We start from the raw sequence: 19,507 nt of genomic DNA on the forward strand, positions 1-19,507 counted from the left end.
CAGAGCTCCCCGTGTTTCTTTCTATGCTGCTATATATTGGGGACTCCTCTGAGGCCACAGCATTGCTGGAATGCCAAGTGCCTCGCTGTTCCTGAGCTTTCTCCCAGAGCTGCCTGCCCCGCAGCTGGGGAGCCAAGGAGCTTGGACATTAAATCTCCAGCAGCTTTGCACAGGAAGCCACTGGCTGACCTGACAGCTGAACCCAGGGAAATTCCTTTTGCCACGAACTCAGAGCAGTGTTTCACCGTGAATCACTTAAATCTCAGACAGCACTTGAAAAATCACAAGATCAGGCCTTCTTTATTGACCACAAAGCTGTATTCTCAACCGCATGGCTTGGTGCCTGCAGGAACACAGCGAAGGGGAGCAGGGCTCTGTCATGCGGGTGGAAGGACATTTGACACGCAGCTCACTTAAAGCCATGTGCCAACACACCAACCCAGGGTCAACAGGGCTGACCTACTGATGAGGGTCAACGAGATCACTGATGATCATCTCTCGCCTCCTCCCATCGTTTCCCTACTAGAAAAAAAGAAACTGACACCCAAGTGGATTTTCCTTCTGAGCTGAACCCAGCCTCCATTTCCCTAATATAGAGTCATAGAATTGTTTCAGTTGGAAGAGACCCTCAGGATCACGGAGTCCAACCATAACCTAACTCTAGCACTAAACCATGTCCATAAGAACCTCATCTGAACGCCTTTTAAACCCCTCCAGGAATGGTGACTCCACCACTGCCCTGGGCAGCCTGTTCCAATGCCTGACAACCCTTTCCAGGAAGAATTTTTTCCTAATATCCAATCTAAACCTCCTCTGGCACAACTTGAGGCTGTTTCCTCTAATCACTTGCTACTTGGGAGAAGAGACCAACCCCCTCCATGCTCCAAGCTCCTTTCAGGCAGTTCAGAGATCAGAAGGTCTCCCCTCAGCTCCTGTTCTCCAGCTGAACCCCCCAGGTCCCTCAGCCGCTCCCATCACACTTGTGCTCCAGACCCCTCACCAGCTTCATCACCTTCCTCTGCACTCTCTCCAGTACCTCAATATGAAGCCTTTGCAGAGATAAATAATCACAAGGGGATTAAAAAAATTAAAATAAAATAATGAAATTGTGCGGAAAAAAAAGACGAATTAGTATGTTTCCTATTGAAAATGTTACAGTAAAAAAGAAAAAAAAGCCTTTGTTGTGGTTGTTATTTTTAACCGGTACAACAGCAGAACAGCTGGAAGCCCCCAGCCCATCTCCACGTTCTGTCCCTCGACACCTGGTCCCTGTGGGCGCAGCAGGAGCGGGGCTGGCGGTGCTGATCCCGACTGCGCTCCCAGCCCACGGTCACGTGTCCGGCCCTTGGACACAGACCCAGCTCCTTCCATCTGCGGCCGCTCCTTCCCCCACGCTCTGGCGAGCTGGGCTGTGCGAGGAGGGAACCCAGCGTCTCGCCCCAGCCCCCCTTGGCACACACACCCCGGCTTCAGGCACCCGGGCTGGGGGAAGCTCTGCCGGGGTTCAGCATGAAAAGGGCTCAGAGTGCGGGGGAACGGGCGCTGCTCGGCTCAGCCAGGGTTTCCTCGGTTTCGCTCAAAGGCTGAGGAATGTCTGACACTAACGATATCCAGATGTGCCTACTTGGCAGCCTGCTGCCGGGACATTACCGAGGGGACGCAGGATCAGCGCTATCGAATGGGATGTAAGTATCTATTATGTATGTTTGATCAGTTCTGCTGTGGACGGTGTGATTTGGAGTCTGTCCTTCTTGCTTTGCCTCTAGCCCGCGGCTTTTCTTTTTGCCTTATTGCTCTTGCCGTGTCATTACACGCAGCAACCTGAACCGTGATTGTTAACATGCAGCAGGGTCAGCTTCAGGCTCTGAACGTGCAGCCTCTGGCCCCGCTACATCTGCTTTATGCTTTATTTTCCAAAGAACCTTCTATGTGTGCTTGACGTTGTTTTTACAGAAGAAAGTTTGGGGCTTCTTTAAATAATGTCTTCAGTGCTACAAGACAGGGTTCCTTCTCAACTGCAAACATGCTTCAGTGGTGGCACATTACATTTACAAGCCATTCTTCATCAGTAAAGAAATATGGATCTTCCCCTGTGTTATGCTATTCTATGCTTTCAGCAAAACATGGGAATTTTCAAATTCTCTAGTGTTGCAAAGAGAGAAAGAAAAAAAGCTCAGTCCCAGTGAAATGAGCTGTTAGTGATCAAGTTTTTTAACAGCTTTTGGGCAGATTCTGATAAACTTACGCCTCAGCTATCATCTTGAAATAATAAGTCCATGCTAATGCACTGTAGTTGCTGGGTTTTGGGGCACATCAGGCAAATTCTTTATCAAATCAGAAGAGAGTCTGGGAGCTGAAGAAACCCAAGTGCTGCAGCCTGGGGAGGGCTGGGAAAGGAGGGCGGTTGTGTCAGTGGGGCCGTTTCTTACCCCTTCACAAGCCTGCAAGGCTTTATGCTCCTCCCGGGACCAGGGAAATTAATGTTTGCAAGAGAGCGTGCAAGTTCTTTGCCTGCACTTGGCCGCTCCAGGAGGGCCCTGTCTCCCTGAAGCACTGGGGGTGCAAGTTGAGCTGCTGAGCTCTCCATAATTCTGAAAATCAGACCACCTACATGCAAGCCTGCGTCTGGATTTCAGAAAGTACCTCTCACGGCTGCAAAGGCTGCGGAAGATAATTGCGTGTTACCATTTCCTAACGTTGCCAGCAGCTGAACACTCTTGTTATAGACATGGTGCTGTGCTTGGGAGGAGCTGGAGCTTCTTCCCCTGTTTGCTGGAGCTTCTTTGCCCGTTTGCTGTGCCTTCTTTCCCCGTTTGCTGGGGCTGGCCACACTGCGTCTGGTAGCAGCACCACCCTGCACGGGTGCTGCCCCGATGGCTCGTCCTGCCCCGAAAGGGCCGGGGAACATCCCACGCTGCTCACACGCAGCAGAGCTGCAGCCCCCAAAAGGCGCCACGTGTCCCTGAGCGACTTACCCAGCTCAGCAGGGCGACGGCAGGAGCGCTGCCAGCAGCCCATGTTTCCCGGGGGCCACGGGGACGGTTGTGTGGGCAACCAGCTCTGCCCAGGGTCACCGGGGCTCCCTTGCTGCCTTTTGCCACAGTACTACGCGATTCTCCACCAGGGATGGTGCAAGTTTCTTTTTTGGGACCTCTGTAAGTGAGAGCAGACTTCTTAGCATCCATCTCTAGCCTTCGCTTAGCAGCTCTGCGGTTTCTCTGCATTTCAGTTCAAATACTTCATGAAAACTTCACCGACGGGGGTGAAAGCTACACGGAGACAACCGCAGCAGCTGTTTGTGAGCTGTTGTCTAACGTGTGACTGGCAGTGCGACGGTGAGGCTGACAGCGCCGACAGGAGAGACTATAATAAAACGGGACCAGCCAGCTGGGAAGCTGATGAAACCACATATTTCAGGACTGGGGCAAGCAGTAAGTAAGGCGCCCTGTCCTGTAACAGCATGGATCTCATGCACTCGTTTGCACTGGCCTGAAAAGCAGCTCCGACAGGAAAGCTGGAAACGGTCTTTGGAGCGGGGGCTGCGTTTTTGTTACCTGCTTGTGCAGTGTTTCAAACAACAGAGATTTTGCCTCCAGATGCTGCAATGCAAGTAACGGCAGTGGTGACACTGTGTCGGTGACACTGCGCGCGGGGACAGAGCGCTGCTGTGACGGTGGCACTGGCCACCAGCATCCAAGCAGAGCCACGGTGTGCAGCTGAGCACTGATGTTCTCTGCTCCCTGCACTGCGTTCATTCGGCTCTGGTTCATGATCCCAACTCCTGGGAATGGTCTCTTAAGACATTCAGCTAATTAAATCCTACAGCTTATTCTCTGTTTACAGAGATCAAAACTTCTAAGCAGCTAAATGAGATGGGCTCTTTTTTTCTGGTAAGGCAGCTTAGCGACTGTTTTGGTTACTTCATTTTCCTAGGGCTTTGCACTAACCAACTGGCCAGAGGGCATCTCTTGTATTTCAGCATGTCCTGTCTTCTAGTCAAGAAGATCGAATTGTTCAGCGTGGCTTTGTAACCCTGTAGCTCCAAACAAGCCCCCTTCATAAACACACGGGAACGCAGAGGGGGGAATTGTCCGGCACTAAAACCCCTTGAAGCACCAGCTCCCATGAAGTGGGGCAGCAAGCTGATCTGTGGACAAGCCACAGCCGTGCTTGGTGGGGACGGTTGGTGCCAGGAGCTGTGCTGGGATGAGTGTCCAGCAGAGCTCGTTGCTGTGTTTCGTACCCTCTTGTTCAGCGTACCACATTTTCAGCTTGCCTCGCTACCAAAGCTGCTGCTCCCGAGGCTGGGTGAGTCGAATAACCACTCTTCATGGCACAAAGCAACAGGCCAGAATCACCGCAGCTCCTTGACTGATTGCTGGGACACGATCCAGAGGCTTTTTCCCACCTGGGCCTATGTGAGCAGAAGTGCCGAGCGATGGAGACGTGACGGCTGCTGCAAAAGAAGGAAGTTTCCAGGATGAGCTCAAGGCTTCACGTCATTCAACTGGGAACAAAGTACTAGCAATTTTGAAGAAAAAAAAAAAATCACTTAACTGCTTTTATTGCAGCGCTCCTTGGCCATATTTCAGAATCCTCCTCTCAAATAAATGAACACCAGACGGAGGACTGGGCGCTCTGCCCAAGCATGCAACAGCGCAGGTCACGTTCCCTGCCTGGATGCTCCCCAGGGTGCTGTGTCCATCTCCGGCCACTTCCAGCTTCTGAGCATTTTGGAGCCTCTCAAGCCAAGCAGGCTGTGGCCCCCTTGGTCCTTCCAGCACGTTCCCCCTGCATACAGGCTCCCCATGTTGCCACCTCGTGGTTATGGGATCTCTCAGCCCTCTAAGATTGCTGGTGCTCACAGCTCAACACGCGACACTCCAAACTGTCCCCAAGACCCGCCGTGTCACACCGCTGGGCAAACTGCACCGCCCCATTCAGGCCCGGCCAACTGGACTCCAAACCAGAGCCACCCCTGGGCAGCAAACATGAGGGACAACTGCCCATTTTTCCAGGCTTGGAGGACACAGGAGGCAGCCCTGGCAGCTCAGCCCGTGTTCCCGGAGGCATCCAATGATGCAGCAGTTTTACAACCCCAGCTCCATTTCACCATCACAGAATTATCATACAATAGTCTGGGTTGGAAGGGACCTCCAAAGCTCACCCAGTGCCACCCCTGCCATGAGCAGGGACATCTTCACCAGATCAGGTTGCTCAGAGCCCCGTCCAGCCCAGCCTGGGATGTCTCCAGGGATGGGGCATCCACCACCTCTCTGGGCAACCTGGGCCAGTGTAAAAAGTTTCTTCTTCATGTCCAGCCTGATTCTCCCCTCCTTTAGTTTAAAACCATCACCCCTTGTCCCCTCTCAACAGTCCCTGCTAAAAAGTCTGTCCCCGTCTTTCTTATCGGCCCCTTTTAAGTACCAAAAAGCTGCAGTAAGGTCTCCCTGGAACCTTCTCTTCCCCAGGTGGAGACGGATGTTGGATGGAGATCACTCACAGCGGTGTATGAAGCAGAGATGCATCTGCCTTGGATGTGGAGATGCAGAGATGCTGTGTCGAGGAACGCTCTGCTGTGATCACATCTCTTTTGTTTGGCAGCAAATACTTTCTGCTTGCTTTAATAGCCCTGTAATTTTTTTTTCCTTTCTGGTGTCGAGGTGGATGAATAATCTTTCTGGCTTTAGGACATAGTGGAGTGTCTGCCAGAATCATCAATCCCTCTGAAATCAAGAACAGGACAGCTTTTCCCACACTGACATCCATGGATAGAGCTCACACCTGTGTAATAATCCAGGGTAATCCTTCAAAAGGCTGGAAAACCTACATAATTCGATCAAGTAATCGCATCAAGGGCTGGCAACTTCTTTTGAAAATGAGATGTCTATATTCAGCACTGAACTGTTTTATTTCAGCATGGAAACTGCTATTTCAGATTCGTTTCTTTCAATAAATGAAAACACAGAAGAAAATTCAGGCTATCTGCCCAGGCTTGTAACAATTCAGGGTTTTTCTTGGCTTTTCCAAGGGCATTTATTGCCAGATTCCAAGATGCTGGCAGGATTAATTTGTAAGTCATGGAAATAACAAGTTTCATGACACATACATTTTATTCCAAACTCTCGCTGATAAAATTAAACGTAAGAAAGAGCCAGGACTTTCATCCAGCTCCCTAATTACCTGCTGGAGCCTGGCAGCTGTAATAAGATCAAACTGTTGCATAGAAAAGGAAAAAAATAAAGCTATACAGTGGGGAAAGATGAGGCTTTACAAAGAGCTTGAGTGGAGAGGCACAAACATCCGACACCATCAGGATCCGTCCCACCAGGACTCCACATCTGCTTCCTCCAGGGACCACGTGCACATAAAGCTCATCCCATCGCAACAGAAGGAGGAAAAATGCCTCAATTTTAGTTCTGATGAGCTTTTTGCTAGAGGGACCCTATTTTAGGTATCTCAATAGCTCTGAGAAAAATTCTCACTCCAGATGGGCACAAGATAGACAGACTCTGTCTCCTTAGCAGATCCAGTTCGGTAGCGTGTTCTGGGTGAAGTGGGACCATCCTTTCATATCCCCAGAGCTTGCCTTCAAAATTATTGAAGGCAACATGAGGAAAAGCCTGCTGGGAACCACATCCTGACAGATAAAGGATGATTTAGTGCAAAACTGAAACACAGCGAGTTGCTGGAGAGAACCGCAATCGGGACTTGCCAAAGGCAATTTGCACGTGACAGATGTAAAATGCAAACTAACATCCTATATGCATTAGAAGAGACTATTTTGCGAGGCTGAAAATAGTTATGAGCCAAGTCAAGTGGCAGAAAGAACATAAACAGAAAACAGCTTCTGATTATTTTAACCTTGTTAACAACAATTTATGAGAGATCAGAGAAAATTCCACAATCCTGTTATCAAATATCAAAGCTACGCTGGTTAAAACATCTGCCTCGCCTAGGAGAGGAGTGAAAGGTACAGTAAAAAGGCCAAAAAGTTGAGAAAACCCTAGCAATCTCTGTTAGAGGCCAGAAAACAGTGAGAGATGTGGCCTCAAGTTGTGACAGTAGAAGTTTAGATTGGATATTGGGAAAAATTTCTTCAGAGAAAGGGTTGTTGGCATTGGAACAGGCTGCCCAGGGCAGTGGGGGAGTCACCGTCCCTGGAGGTGACTTACTGCTCTTTCATTATTATTATTTTTTATTGTTTGCAGTTGAAGAACTGATCGAAGGAGACAGAAGATCTTTGGGAAAAGCGCAAGGAATCAAATCTTGTATTTCAAGAGGCACTTTCAGCTCTCACGAATGAATAAAACATTCATAACACCAGGCTCTGCCTTGCTTCTGCATACTGGGATTTATTTGCCCACCTCGTGCTTACTGGTAAGGGTGATTTGGGGGAGGCAAAACACCTGTGCCCCTTCCAACCTTATTAATTGAAGTTCTTTATAATGGTTTAATATTTTATAAAGATTACTGGCAGCAAAAGGCCCTATGTGCATTCAAGAGCATGCCTAATGTATTCCCTTTGGAGGACAAATCACAGCTGTTTTACAAGAGCTGGCTCTGTGTGCAAGGAAATGCCAGGGACACGCGGCCACTGAACAGTCAGCTCTGTGCCTCCCCGTTTCCACCCAAATAGGGTAAAAGCAGCAAGAAACAGTTACAAAGTTGAGGGGAGTGGAAAAAATGAAAAGAAACCACAAACTAATGATTTATGGAAGAATGGTATTGTTCATAATTTTTCACCTTATCTTCCCCCTAAGCAGCAAAATCTCCGAAATGGCAAAACGCATTGGGCAGAAAGGGATGGGGAGGAAGGGCTGATTTCACCTCGTGCTTAGGGAGCAGTTTTCAGGATGGGTGACAGGTTGGTGACTTAACTAACCAAGTCACAGAGCCAAAGCACGTGGGTCAGGGTTAGGTTTGCAACCCCTGTGCCTTTGGGCAAGTGTTTGTACGAGTTAAAATGCACTTTGCTGCTGTTTTTTTAAACGGCGTTTGAGTTAGTCTTGCCTGCATGCTTCGAAGATGCCAAGTCCACATTGCTGACACACTGTACGTTTATTTACAGATGGACATTGGTGCCAGGCAGCTCCAACACAGCTTTTAACAGTCCCAGAAGCACCGCGGAGACAATGAGAGTTCGTCTCAAGGGGGATGCGATCTGTACCCTCATCCTGCTGGCAGCGCTCTGCTCTCTACTCTACTCCCAGCTGGAACATCTAGTCCCAGTAGGAAACAAGGAGCCAACACAGAAGAAGCCTTCAATAACACCAAAAATATCCCCTGACCCCAGAGCACCTTGGAGACTGATGCCAGCAGAGGCAACAGTACCCAGACCGCAAGTCACTCCTATTGTTAGACGAACAGAAGTGGCCAACAACAGGGTCCGAACTACAGCTCCACCCCCGTTGACTGATTCTGCCTTCAACTTCAAGCGCTACCTCCTAAACAAAGACAACAGGAACTTCAATCTCCTCATTAACCAGCCCAAGAAATGCAGGAAAACACCTGGAGGTCCCTTTCTGCTCATTGCGATCAAATCGGTAGTTGAAGACTTCGACAGACGTGAGATTGTCCGAAAAACTTGGGGCAGGGAGGGTTTGGTGAACGGGGAGCAGATCCAGCGAGTGTTCCTCCTTGGAACACCAAAGAATAGGACAGCGCTGGCAACATGGGAGACCCTGATCCATCAGGAGAGTCAGGTATACCGGGATATTTTACTCTGGGATTTCATGGACACTTTCTTCAACCTGACCCTGAAGGAGATCCACTTCCTGAACTGGGCTGCTGAATTCTGCCACAATGTGAAATTTATTTTTAAAGGTGACGCCGATGTTTTTGTCAATGTCGAGAACATCGTTGACTTCCTTGAGAGACATGACCCCGCTGAGGACCTCTTTGTTGGGGACATCATCTACAATGCCCGCCCTATCCGTGTCCGAAAGAGCAAATACTACATCCCAGAGACCATGTACGGGCTCAGCATCTACCCAGCCTACGCAGGGGGAGGAGGGTTTTTGCTGTCCAGCCACACCATGAGGAAGCTCTCCAGGGCTTGCAGAGAGGTGGAACTCTTCCCCATCGACGACGTCTTTTTGGGCATGTGCTTACAGAGAATCAACCTCAAACCCATTTTGCATGAAGGGTTCAAGACCTTTGGCATTGTCAAGCCATCTGCTGCCCCACACCTACAGACATTTGACCCCTGTTTTTACAAAGATCTCATGGTGGTTCACAGTCTAAAAGTTGCTGAGATCTGGCTAATGTGGAACCTGCTCCACAGCCCCCATCTTTCCTGTACTCAGAAGAAGCAAGTGAAGAAGCCTTTCCAATGGAAAAGGAAAGCTCAGACAACACAGGCATCACCCCTCAGATAATGCAGGCAGACTGCAGCAGAACCACAGAGCAAAACAGCTGAGAAAGGGAACCTGGAACTGTCACAACCAATTAAACTGACTGTAGAAGCAGAATATTTTAGCACAGCTTATTTACACTTTCAAGAGAAGATGAAAAACTATTGCTGGAATTTGCCAAAATTCCACATTTGCACATATGTATCATGTAGGTCCTCCTCCATTACTGAGTCCAAATAACCATCCAGTATCTTTAATTTATTATTATTTATTAGTGTTGTAGTAGTGCTTAGTGGGCCAATGTGCAAAAAGCACATTGCAAAATGCAGTCCTTGGAGATTTTTCAGCATTGTTAGAAATCTGAGAAATGAAAAAAGAGCACAGGGATCATTGTCAACTTGTTACCTTGACTCGGACTCATTGAGAAACGACCAAACTACACAGTAACCAGAGTAAAGGAAATCAAGTCACCTTAGCATACGCTCATATCAAATCCCTGCTGCCTGGTTGGCTTTCTGAAGGCTTCATAAGAAGAGAAGAACAAAATATAGCTATCGAAATGGGGTCGTAAGATCCTCGATGATCTTGAGTGTCTCTTCCAAACAAAATGATTTTATGATTCTATGTTGCAGATAGGGTGGACTAGAAGAAAACAAACTGGAGGCTGAGGCTGGTGTGGCCGGTTCGGCAAAGGACAAACAGATAGATAACTGGGAAGGGGTGGACTTCCAAAGTGCCTTTAAAGAAAGGACAAGAAGAACTTTGAGTTGATCCCGCCGAGTATTGATGTTTCATTATTGGTAGCAACTCCTCATTTCAAATATCTGCTCCATTGACAGACTCAGGGGACCAGTTTTTGGCACTTCCATGAGCTCAGGCTGTCTGTGCCAACTGACACTCAGTGAAAACTCAAAGTCATCCAACAGTATCTGATCTCTCTCACCACCCACTCCAGATCTTCAGAAGGTTTGCATCTGGAGAGACCCTTTGGCCTTTGCTTGTGCAGGTAAAACCACACGGACCTGCTGCTTGTGTCACATCTGGGAGCTTCTTCAAACCAAAGGAGAACTTGTCAATGGACCAGGCTGGTTTCTACAGACCCCGGTGCTCTCGCCTGGCACACAGGCAACTGCAAAGAGCAGCCAAGAATTTCCATACTGCCACAGGCATCACGTAAAGGGAGAAAGTGATCTTCAGACAGAAGAGCTTCGGAACAAAAACCTTTCTAAATTTATTGCAAGAAAGCAAAACCACACAGCAATCTTTCGGTTGAGTTTTCCAAGTTTCGGTCCATCTGTAACTTTGTAAGTAATGTAAGCATCGGACAAGTACATTGGATGGCTTAGTTTTTCAAAGAACAATCAATACTTTGGAACATTTTGGGATTTTTTCCAGCAGCAGATTGCCTTAAAAGAACATCCTTTTCTTGGACAAGTAAATTCCTCTAAATCGGGGTCAAAAAGCTATGAAATTCATGGGGCAAAGAGCCTGAATTCACCTCTGGTACTGTGTTTATTAATCCTTTTGCAATTTTTTACCCCTCAACAAAATTCCTGTCCATTACAGAACACCCGACCTTCTTCAGGAAGGCACATACACACAACTTCAAAGGAAACGACAGTAAATGTGCAGGAAGCTGCTTTCCTTTGAACAGAGCCTGCAGCGCAGCTGCATTTTGTATCTGGGTCCAGCCTTCCTCCCACCCAGCAATAATCCAGGCTCAGTGCGCAGATTAACTACACACAACATGAAGGAAGGCAAGCTGGGAATGTGTGTTGGTAGACTATTAGCAAGTCCTACAAGTTATCTTCATCATAAGCATTTAAGCCTCACAATAATGTGTTTCCAAGGAAAGGTCGACTCTACAGAAATCAAAAGACCACGTGTTGATCTGGGATATTTCCAGGATGCAATCCTGAAGTACAAAATGCTCGTGTGAGCTTTACCAGGAGCTCTGTGGGGTGTGGAAATGAGCCAGAGCCTTGCTGGTGGAAGAAAGCCCATCATGCCCCTGTTTACTAACGTGTGGTACCTATGTATCTATGAGCTTGTACAGAAATGTATTACCTGTGATTAGTTTACAGTTTGGGAAATTATTTATACCACAATTAAAAGACAGCATGCAGACGTGCCTCTAGTTGTCAGAGTGAGTCTGTCCAGTGCATCTGCACACATGTTGTAAAACTAACACCACAGGTATTTTTCATGAAGGCAGCAACATGAAAAAATACATTATTCAGTGTTTTGGATAACTTGGGAAATCTTTCCCTGTGCTGGACTTAATTTAACAGCAATGACGGAAGAATAAAGACGGCTTACCTTACGATTTCCTACAGAGCAGCTAGTCAGGTTCAGTAGTCCTTGTTAAGATCCTCCTTTTAACTTGGGGATGCACAGAGGTTGGCTCCTCCCTCTATAAATGTCTTCAGATCTGCAATCTACCCACAATACAGCATTAATAAGTGCATTTTGTCCCAGATCAAAGTTTTTCAACATCACCTGTGCCAGCACATACCCCGAGCTGACAGAAACAGAACTAGAGCAAACTGTTTGCTCTGTTGTCTTAGGCCATAGAATAGCTCATTTCTTTTATTCAATGAATACTAAATCTAGCACCTATTAATGAAAGATACATGTGCTCGTGTTTCTCCAGCCGGATGCATGGCCCGTTTGAGCCGGTTTTAACAGTTTTTGCTTGGTTCTGCCGTGGAGCTGGAAGTTCCCAGACCCCAAATGTGAGCAGAATGCTGGAGGGCAGGGCTGCACGCCCTGAAGTTCAATCAGTTCGCTACCGCAGGCAAAAATCTTTGACTTCGAGCTGGAGATTGTTTCCTTAACGATGGGGTCTCTTCAGGAAATCCTAAAACCCTAGTTGTGTACAGGAGCTGGCAGGAAGGACCCTCTACCCACCTTTCTGGTGCATCTGAGAAAACCCAAGCGATTCATTTCAGAATGACATTCTGAGCAGCTTTTATGAACCGGCTAATTCAATGCACCAGTCGGGGTTATGCTACAAAGCCTTGCTTGGCATTTTTCATGACTTACCCATGAGAAAACATAAAAACATCTTAAGCGGGTTCCACCAGTAGCAAGGAAAGCAAGCAGACTTCCTCGAGACAGACATAAACATCTGAAGCCAATACAGTACAGAAGGTTTTATTGAAGCCCAGGGATCCACACACAGTCAAATTTTGTTCCTACTGTACATAAATAACCAGATTTGGTCATTCTAACGAGCAGAGCTGGCTTGAACCTCACATTTAGCACCTCCGAATGCATCTCTCAACACATAAACTGGTAGCGAATGCCAAGATGCACCACTCGGTCAGGCCACTGCTGACTTAGCCGTCGTAAAAAAGAAAGCCAAAGGCAGCTCTGAAGCAACTGAATGTTAAAATACTGTCCTTCCTGTCTGCAGTTTAATTGCTCATCTTTCTACAGCAGGTTCTCAGAAGCAAACCCCGGCTGCAAAATCCAACAGTGGAATATAATCAAACGGCTCAGAGAATCCTCACTAAACATTAGCACTGAGAACACTGCTGGGCAGTGCTGAAAGATCATCAGATCGGGGGGAAGAAGAAGTCTACCCCCAAGCACAATTTGAAGAACTGCTGAGCCCCTGAGTTGTGCCTCCCAGCTGGAGCTGCAGGTCTCGGCACCCTGGAAATGACCCCCCCACATCCCTAGCGATGCTACGAACTCTGCTGACATTCACCAAAACCAGTAACACTTTTAAATCCAACTTTTCATTATTTTCTAGGCTTATGGTCAGTAAGAAAACCACACTGAGAAATGAGAGGAAAACTAAATCCTGAAGTGCATCTGAGTCCCTCCAAGAGCAGCCAACAGCTCCCCCACCAGTCCTGACCAGCAACGCTCCCTCCCATCCATCCCAACCCGGCTCACGGATCTTCTCTCTCTCCCTCCCTTTCCCAGCCCAGCGAAAAAACCCATGAAATGACACAGTTCCGCAGTGACTGCCTTGTCCCCAGGGGGGTGACAGAGCTGGGTCAGGGATAAAACCATGGCATTAAGACAAACGCTCACTGCAGCTGTAGGAGCAGAAGGGTGAAAGCATCTTTGTAGCCTCCGTATTTATAGATGCAACAGAGCTCCCCAGCAAGGAACAGGGCAAACTTGGGATGTCGGGAGTTTGGGTTTTCTAAAAGAGACCAGGGGAGGTGAAAAGGGAATACAGTGATTCAGGCTGTTTTGATTACTTAGTTGATTAGACTGCGCGCTGCATGATCATGCAGGGCTTTTTTAGTCAGTGGTATTTAAACTAAGCGTCTCTCTGAAGGATGTTAATACTGGAACGAAACCGGTGAACTAATTGGAATATGTAGCGGAGGTGTGAAACATTAAGGCACTTAAAATCAGCTTCCAAAATTGCAATATGCAGTACTTTAAAATGACAAAATTAATTAGGGTGTGAAAGAGAAAAGGTTATGTTAAAGCAGTACAGTCTAGTCCAGAACAAAAGTTATTGTTATAAACCCGATCCTACACCACAGAAGTGACCTACCCTGCAGATTCCAGCTTACCTTCCCACTGTTCTGATGGGTCTGTGTTCCCAGATCATGCAGAGGAACGATTTTGCCCGCTGGAAAAATGCACATCTCCACAAACGAAACAAAAGCCTCGGATATAAGGTTTGGCATATAAAACATTTGAACAGTGACTTTATTAGTTACCGTATTCTCTGCCTATGTGAATTTTAGTTGTATATAAGTACAGCCTGAACCCTCCAAGCAACACAAAAAACTCCCTGCAAACCCAAATCCCTTTGTAGGTGCAGTTTTCGCTCGGGGAACTGGTTATACCCTGGCTTAGAACAAAGTGCCCTCCTTCATTAACTCCCGATCCTTTTGTAACGCTTAAGACTTAGATCTTCAGTAAACTCTGTTTTTAATTTCCCCTTATTTTGCTTCAGCCTTAACTCTGAAACATCCTGGGCCATACCGTAACATGAAAAGAACCAACTGCAACTGAATTGTGTTTTAACTCCCCAGACACACACAGTGATGTATTCAGATTTGGCTCCTTGTGCTGTGTCAGGTTATGTCTGACGGGGTCAGCCAGAGAAGACACTACTTTGTGTTGGTGAAGCCAAGATAAAGGAGGTATAATTAAAAAAAAAAAGGTGTTTATGAGGCAAATGGAACAATTGTATCTGCAGAGATGGAACATTTTTTGCATCACAACACCAAAAATTATTCTGAACTCAAAGCCCTATAAACCACAAGCAGCACATATGAAACTCTGCCATACCAGACACCTTGGTCCTTGTCCAAATGCTCTGAAGCATTTAAGCTACAGCTCAGATACATTTCTTTCAACGTAAGAGCCACCCGGCTTCACACATGCAGATTTACTCTCATATCCACTTGGAGCCACCCAACACAGGGCCTGGCAGACCTGCAGCTCAGCAGTGTTGCTGAGTGACGGTGACAAGCGACGTGTACAAAGTCCACGTGAAGTGGGCACCAACGGCCTCGGTTTCCCTTGGGAAAACACCAGCTGGTGTGGAACCTCCCGCCAGCCCCTGATCACGATGAATCACCGTCTTGCTGCAGCGCTGAGCCGTAGGGAAGATTCTGTTTTAAACACGTTTGATGGGAGTTCTGGAACACTACAAATGATCATGAGTGCGTGAATCAGTTCTCACACACCACCCGATTACTATTTCAGAAAAAAGCCTCACAAAACCAAACCTGTTTAGAATTAGAAATGTGACAGTTCCCGGCAACAGAAGATTAGGTTTTCTTGACAGGAACTGCATTTGGGGGAACAGAGGGTTCTAGTATTACACAGCAGCACTGATCTATATAGTACTGGCTGTATTTTAATATTCACAGGAGCCCAGGGACTGCTTGCAGGTCTGAAAAGTATGGGAAGAAATGTCAGTTTCACCTCCACAAAGGGCACAATAATCAGTTTTATTGAATGTAAGCAAATGAAATACTGTGGAAAATACTGCAACATTCAAGTTGAGCAGAGACACACACAGAGTCTTTAATTTCTGCGCAAAAGGCACACATCAAAATTGGATCATACGCACAATGTATTTTATTAAAAATGTAATTTTACTTAACATTGTATCAAACAGCTTTTTCATATGAAACCAAGATGATGGATCAACACACACATCACACACATGCATCAAACCACACACAGACCTAACACGGGCACTTGCTGGGATGGGATCCGACATGGCCCCAATCCCCGGGTTCCTTAGGGAGGGGATGGGGAAGGGGATGCACCCTGCCCAGCTGGCCCTGCAGAGCTCGAGCTGGCACCCTGAGCACCCACCCCTGTCAGAACAGCTTTGGGTTCAAGCAAACAGCCCCACACTTCCCCCCACACCATCCTCACCTTCTCCCCCAGAGCTCCGCGATTCCCTGTTCCTTTCTCCCTTCGGTCTGGAGATTCAAAACTGCCACCAGCTCCCCTCCACACAGTCTGAACCTTTTCACACCAGAAAGCCCTCAAGGCTCCACAGCAGCTTCCCTAAAGCATCCACATAGGATCAGCTTGGCTTAGTCCAAACAGCAGCAAACAAATCGAACCATCTCAGGAACGAGCTCTGAGCAGCTCCAATCACAAAGGAACGGTGATGAAACCCCAAAGAGCTGCTCCACATTACCTCCCGTGTCCTTTGTCAGCTCTGCCTCTCCCCAAAGTCAAACAAATGCTCCACACTCAGCCCATCAGCAGCGGACAAGACGCAAAGTTGCTTTTAATTTTTGTCTGCTACAGAGGAACTTTTCAAGACGAAGGGACTGACCTAGAGAAGTATGTGGGCTGTTAAGAGAGCACATTTCATTTATCTACACTATGCTTTGCCTCAGAGCATCACCCGTGAAGATGGAGTCGCTGAGGCCGTTAAATACTGACAGCCTGTCCCAAGGCCACGCTGCAGCAGCCTCCTGACCTCACCTCACCAAATATGCTTGAAGCAGGATAGTGGTAGCATTGGCATACCCATGACTCAAATCATCCCATCAAGAATTTACCTCTTCCTGCAGCTAAGCTGGAGCCTTTACTAGAAAAGGATTAACTAAAATCAATTGAAATTATCAGCAGGATTGCGGTCATGTTTTAGTAACAAGCACAAGCACACACACCACCTCAATAACAGAGATGGTAGAATTCTCCAAGAGCACGCTCAGCGAGGTTATTTTCTATTCCAGAACTGAGGGATGCTGGAAGAGGGAGAGCAAAGTGCTCTGCCCTACGTGACCCCGCAGTGCAGGAGGGATGCGAATGGCACCCGGAGTTTCAATGCTGCTCTACTGAAGTACCTTGGGGCGGGAGAAAGCAGCAGAATTCACGTTTGCTCCTTTTGCTGCAGAATTTCTTCCATCCTGTTGCAGGATATTCACACTCTTGATTGATTGTAATGATACCCAAGGGCTGCCGTGAGTGTAACAATCACGTTTTTGAACACAATACAGAAGCCGCGGTGTTATTTATTGTATTTAAAGACTTTCCTTCTCCACTTCAGGGTAACAATTTATAATATACTTTCATGTGTCTACTAGGAAACAGACCGCAATTATGTTAGTTTTTATACTGCTTCTTTGGAGAACAGACTGTATCAGCTCTGAAGGAGGAACACTAGTCATATACATTAAATGTAACGTCTGAAAGACAGTAAAATAAAGGGACTGATTGGTAAGGAAAAAAAGCAAAGACATCCATGATTTTATTACAAAAACACCCAGCAACTGTATTTAACACAAAAACAGTAACTGAGAGTCTCATTTTATTTTTCTTTCAGTGTACATGCTCATTATTATTCCATTTAATTTACAGAAGGGCTATGTAAAATGAAATTAAAATTAGAGAGGAAACAAAAGGAAGGTTGAGGCATAGGATTTTCTTAGCAAGCAATGATCACAGGAGACAGCACAGATTGAACAGGGATTCAACAGGAGTGACACCTAGGGATAAACGTAAACAGTAACTTTTTCCTTATCCATTAGATTCTCCATGGGGCTTTTTTGTTTGTTTTAGCAAAACAGTTTAGAATATCACAGTATACAGGAAGACTAAATGGCAAAGAACATCTCACACACACACACACACATTTATCCCTGCTACTGGTCCAGGATCCAAAACTTCAGTTAACATTCGATTTCCTATCTCTCATTCATTGATAAACTATACAGGATTACACTGTACATGGAGTTAAAATTACAAAAATGTCATATTTACAAAATCTGTACACACATAGTAAAACTCACAAAATTGTCATCTATGTATCACAAGTTGCTACACCAAAATATTAAAAATGGGATAAAATTATACATTTCTCTTGTCCATTTTTAAAAAGGGTTCAATATTTCAAAGACAGACCACCTATTTTCCCCCAAATAAGACTGGTAAGAGAACTAGAAACCTAAAGTATCCTCCTGGGATAAAATGTCGCGAGCAGCATCTCCCAACTAGAAAGAAGCCTAAATCCTGTCTGCTGGGGTGGGGTGTGCAGTTAGCATTATGTACAGAAATGGTGAAACCACAATAAGGATGTCTTTGGCTAAACCTTTGGCATAAATTAAAATCACACATCAAAAGTTACAGAAAAAGGTTTTCTTGGTGATGGCAGAATTTCTTTACGAGATACCATTATATACAGCTTTCCTTTCTCTAAGGAAACAGAGCAGGAAGAAGGGATTTTGGAACAGAGGCAAATGAGGCAATTCTATTTCTTCGTTACATTTTTCTGTAGTATGAAAAATCATATCAAAGCTTTTCACTAAAATAATTCAGTCATAGAAACAACCTCTTCCAGATTTTTTTTTTGAAACTGCATATGAAAAAAAAATTAGTAAACCAGCCATGGCAGAAAAAAATAGTTTCAGCATATCAAGTACATATTAGTGCAGGAAGGTGGATAAATTTGATCCACTGTATAAATAAGCTTTATGCGCAGCGTACATTAAATAACCATCACACCCCACTCACACCCAGTACACAGATGCTCCTCAGTGAAGATAAACGTTTATCAAGTAATTAAAGTGTATGTAGTGCAAATGTTACAACCAAGTATTATGCACATGCTACTTGCTTGGTTTAAAGTTACACAAAGATGTGGTGCCTGAAATCATGGACATATATACATCCTTGTCACACTTGGTACAATGTCCTAAGCCACAGAAATACCGATGTGTTTATATCTATATATATATACACACACGTTTTCTTAAAATGTGACCACCACATCAATACGGTAACACAAACAGACTAAAATCAATACCTGCTTCCAGATGCTCCAAGGCTCAGAAAGTTTGTGCTTCTAACTCTTGCAGTCATTATATGCCCCTCTTCCATCCCCCCCTTCTGCCAGCTGAGAAGGAGGGACAGTCTCTTCGGGTCTGTGCTGCATAGGATGAGGGCAACCGAGAGGAATAAACGACGGCACAGGCGCCTAAGCTGCTTTCCTCCATCAACAGTTCCATGCCCCATGATGAAGGGTTGAGAGAATTGCCCTTCCACCCGCTCCTGGGTGGAAAGGCTTGTTGAAAAAAAAAATAAAAATAAAAATCATAACGTGCTTTCCATATTATAAGTGGCAGCAAATCAAGGCACGCTGTACTAATTTTGTAGCATTGAGATTAGCTGACTTTGCAGGGGACGCTCACTGGGGAAGGTCCGATGTTCTCAACTGGCTGCTGGGCCGCGTTGGGCCATAGAGAGTAACAGAAGCTATGTGATTATTCTGCATCACCTGCAAAAGGACGGCAGGGAAAAAGGACAATTAAAAGAACTGTACACCAAACAGGAACTCAGAAGAGTGAAAATGGTGAATACGGAACTGATCTGCCTGAAAAAAGAAATCCCAACAACCAAAGAAAGCAACAAGCTCTTGGCTAGTTCCTAAAAACAGTCTCTAGATTTCCACGACACATTTAAACACCAGCATGCTCCACCACTACTCAGAGCCGAGCACATGCATCTCCTGCTAGTATGAGTTCTAGGTGATAAACGCGAAGTCCCAGTGTTAGCATGCAAACGTGCAACCTCAGAGAAGAGACTGGAAAGTTGCCTGTTTCTGCCAATAAGCTCTAAAAATGCAGCCACTCCCAAGCGCTGGCTTTTCTTGAAAGGGGAAATAAGAAGCCAGTAGTAATAATAGCAAACTCCTC

General features: G+C 46.2%; 2 protein-coding genes across 4 annotated transcripts in view; one reads left to right on the forward strand and one right to left on the reverse strand.

The window, feature by feature from the left end:
* The first annotated feature begins 1,375 nt into the window (after positions 1 to 1,375).
* Positions 1,376 to 11,487, forward strand: B3GNT9 (UDP-GlcNAc:betaGal beta-1,3-N-acetylglucosaminyltransferase 9). Its single transcript, XM_082062764.1, has 3 exons — positions 1,376 to 1,685; positions 7,212 to 7,380; positions 8,072 to 11,487. Exon 3 carries the CDS (start codon positions 8,136 to 8,138, stop codon positions 9,378 to 9,380), a length of 1,245 nt encoding a protein of 414 aa, XP_081918890.1. The 5' UTR covers positions 1,376 to 1,685; positions 7,212 to 7,380; positions 8,072 to 8,135; the 3' UTR covers positions 9,381 to 11,487.
* Positions 11,488 to 17,059: 5,572 nt separating this feature from the next.
* The window catches only part of PHAF1 (phagophore assembly factor 1), a 31,906-nt gene continuing 29,458 nt past the window's right edge, over positions 17,060 to 19,507 (reverse strand). For 2 of the 3 annotated variants that reach the window (XM_082062988.1, XM_082062989.1), the window contains exon 17: positions 17,060 to 19,089. In XM_082062988.1, the coding sequence (XP_081919114.1) occupies positions 19,000 to 19,089 (90 nt within the window). In that variant the 3' untranslated portion in view covers positions 17,060 to 18,999. The remainder of the gene's footprint in view (positions 19,090 to 19,507) is intronic. The other variant, XR_014185164.1, reaches the window with a different exon arrangement.

The sequence above is a fragment of the Streptopelia decaocto genome (assembly GCF_964273445.1).
Source record: "Streptopelia decaocto genome assembly, chromosome: 11".
NCBI lineage: Eukaryota > Metazoa > Chordata > Aves > Columbiformes > Columbidae > Streptopelia > Streptopelia decaocto.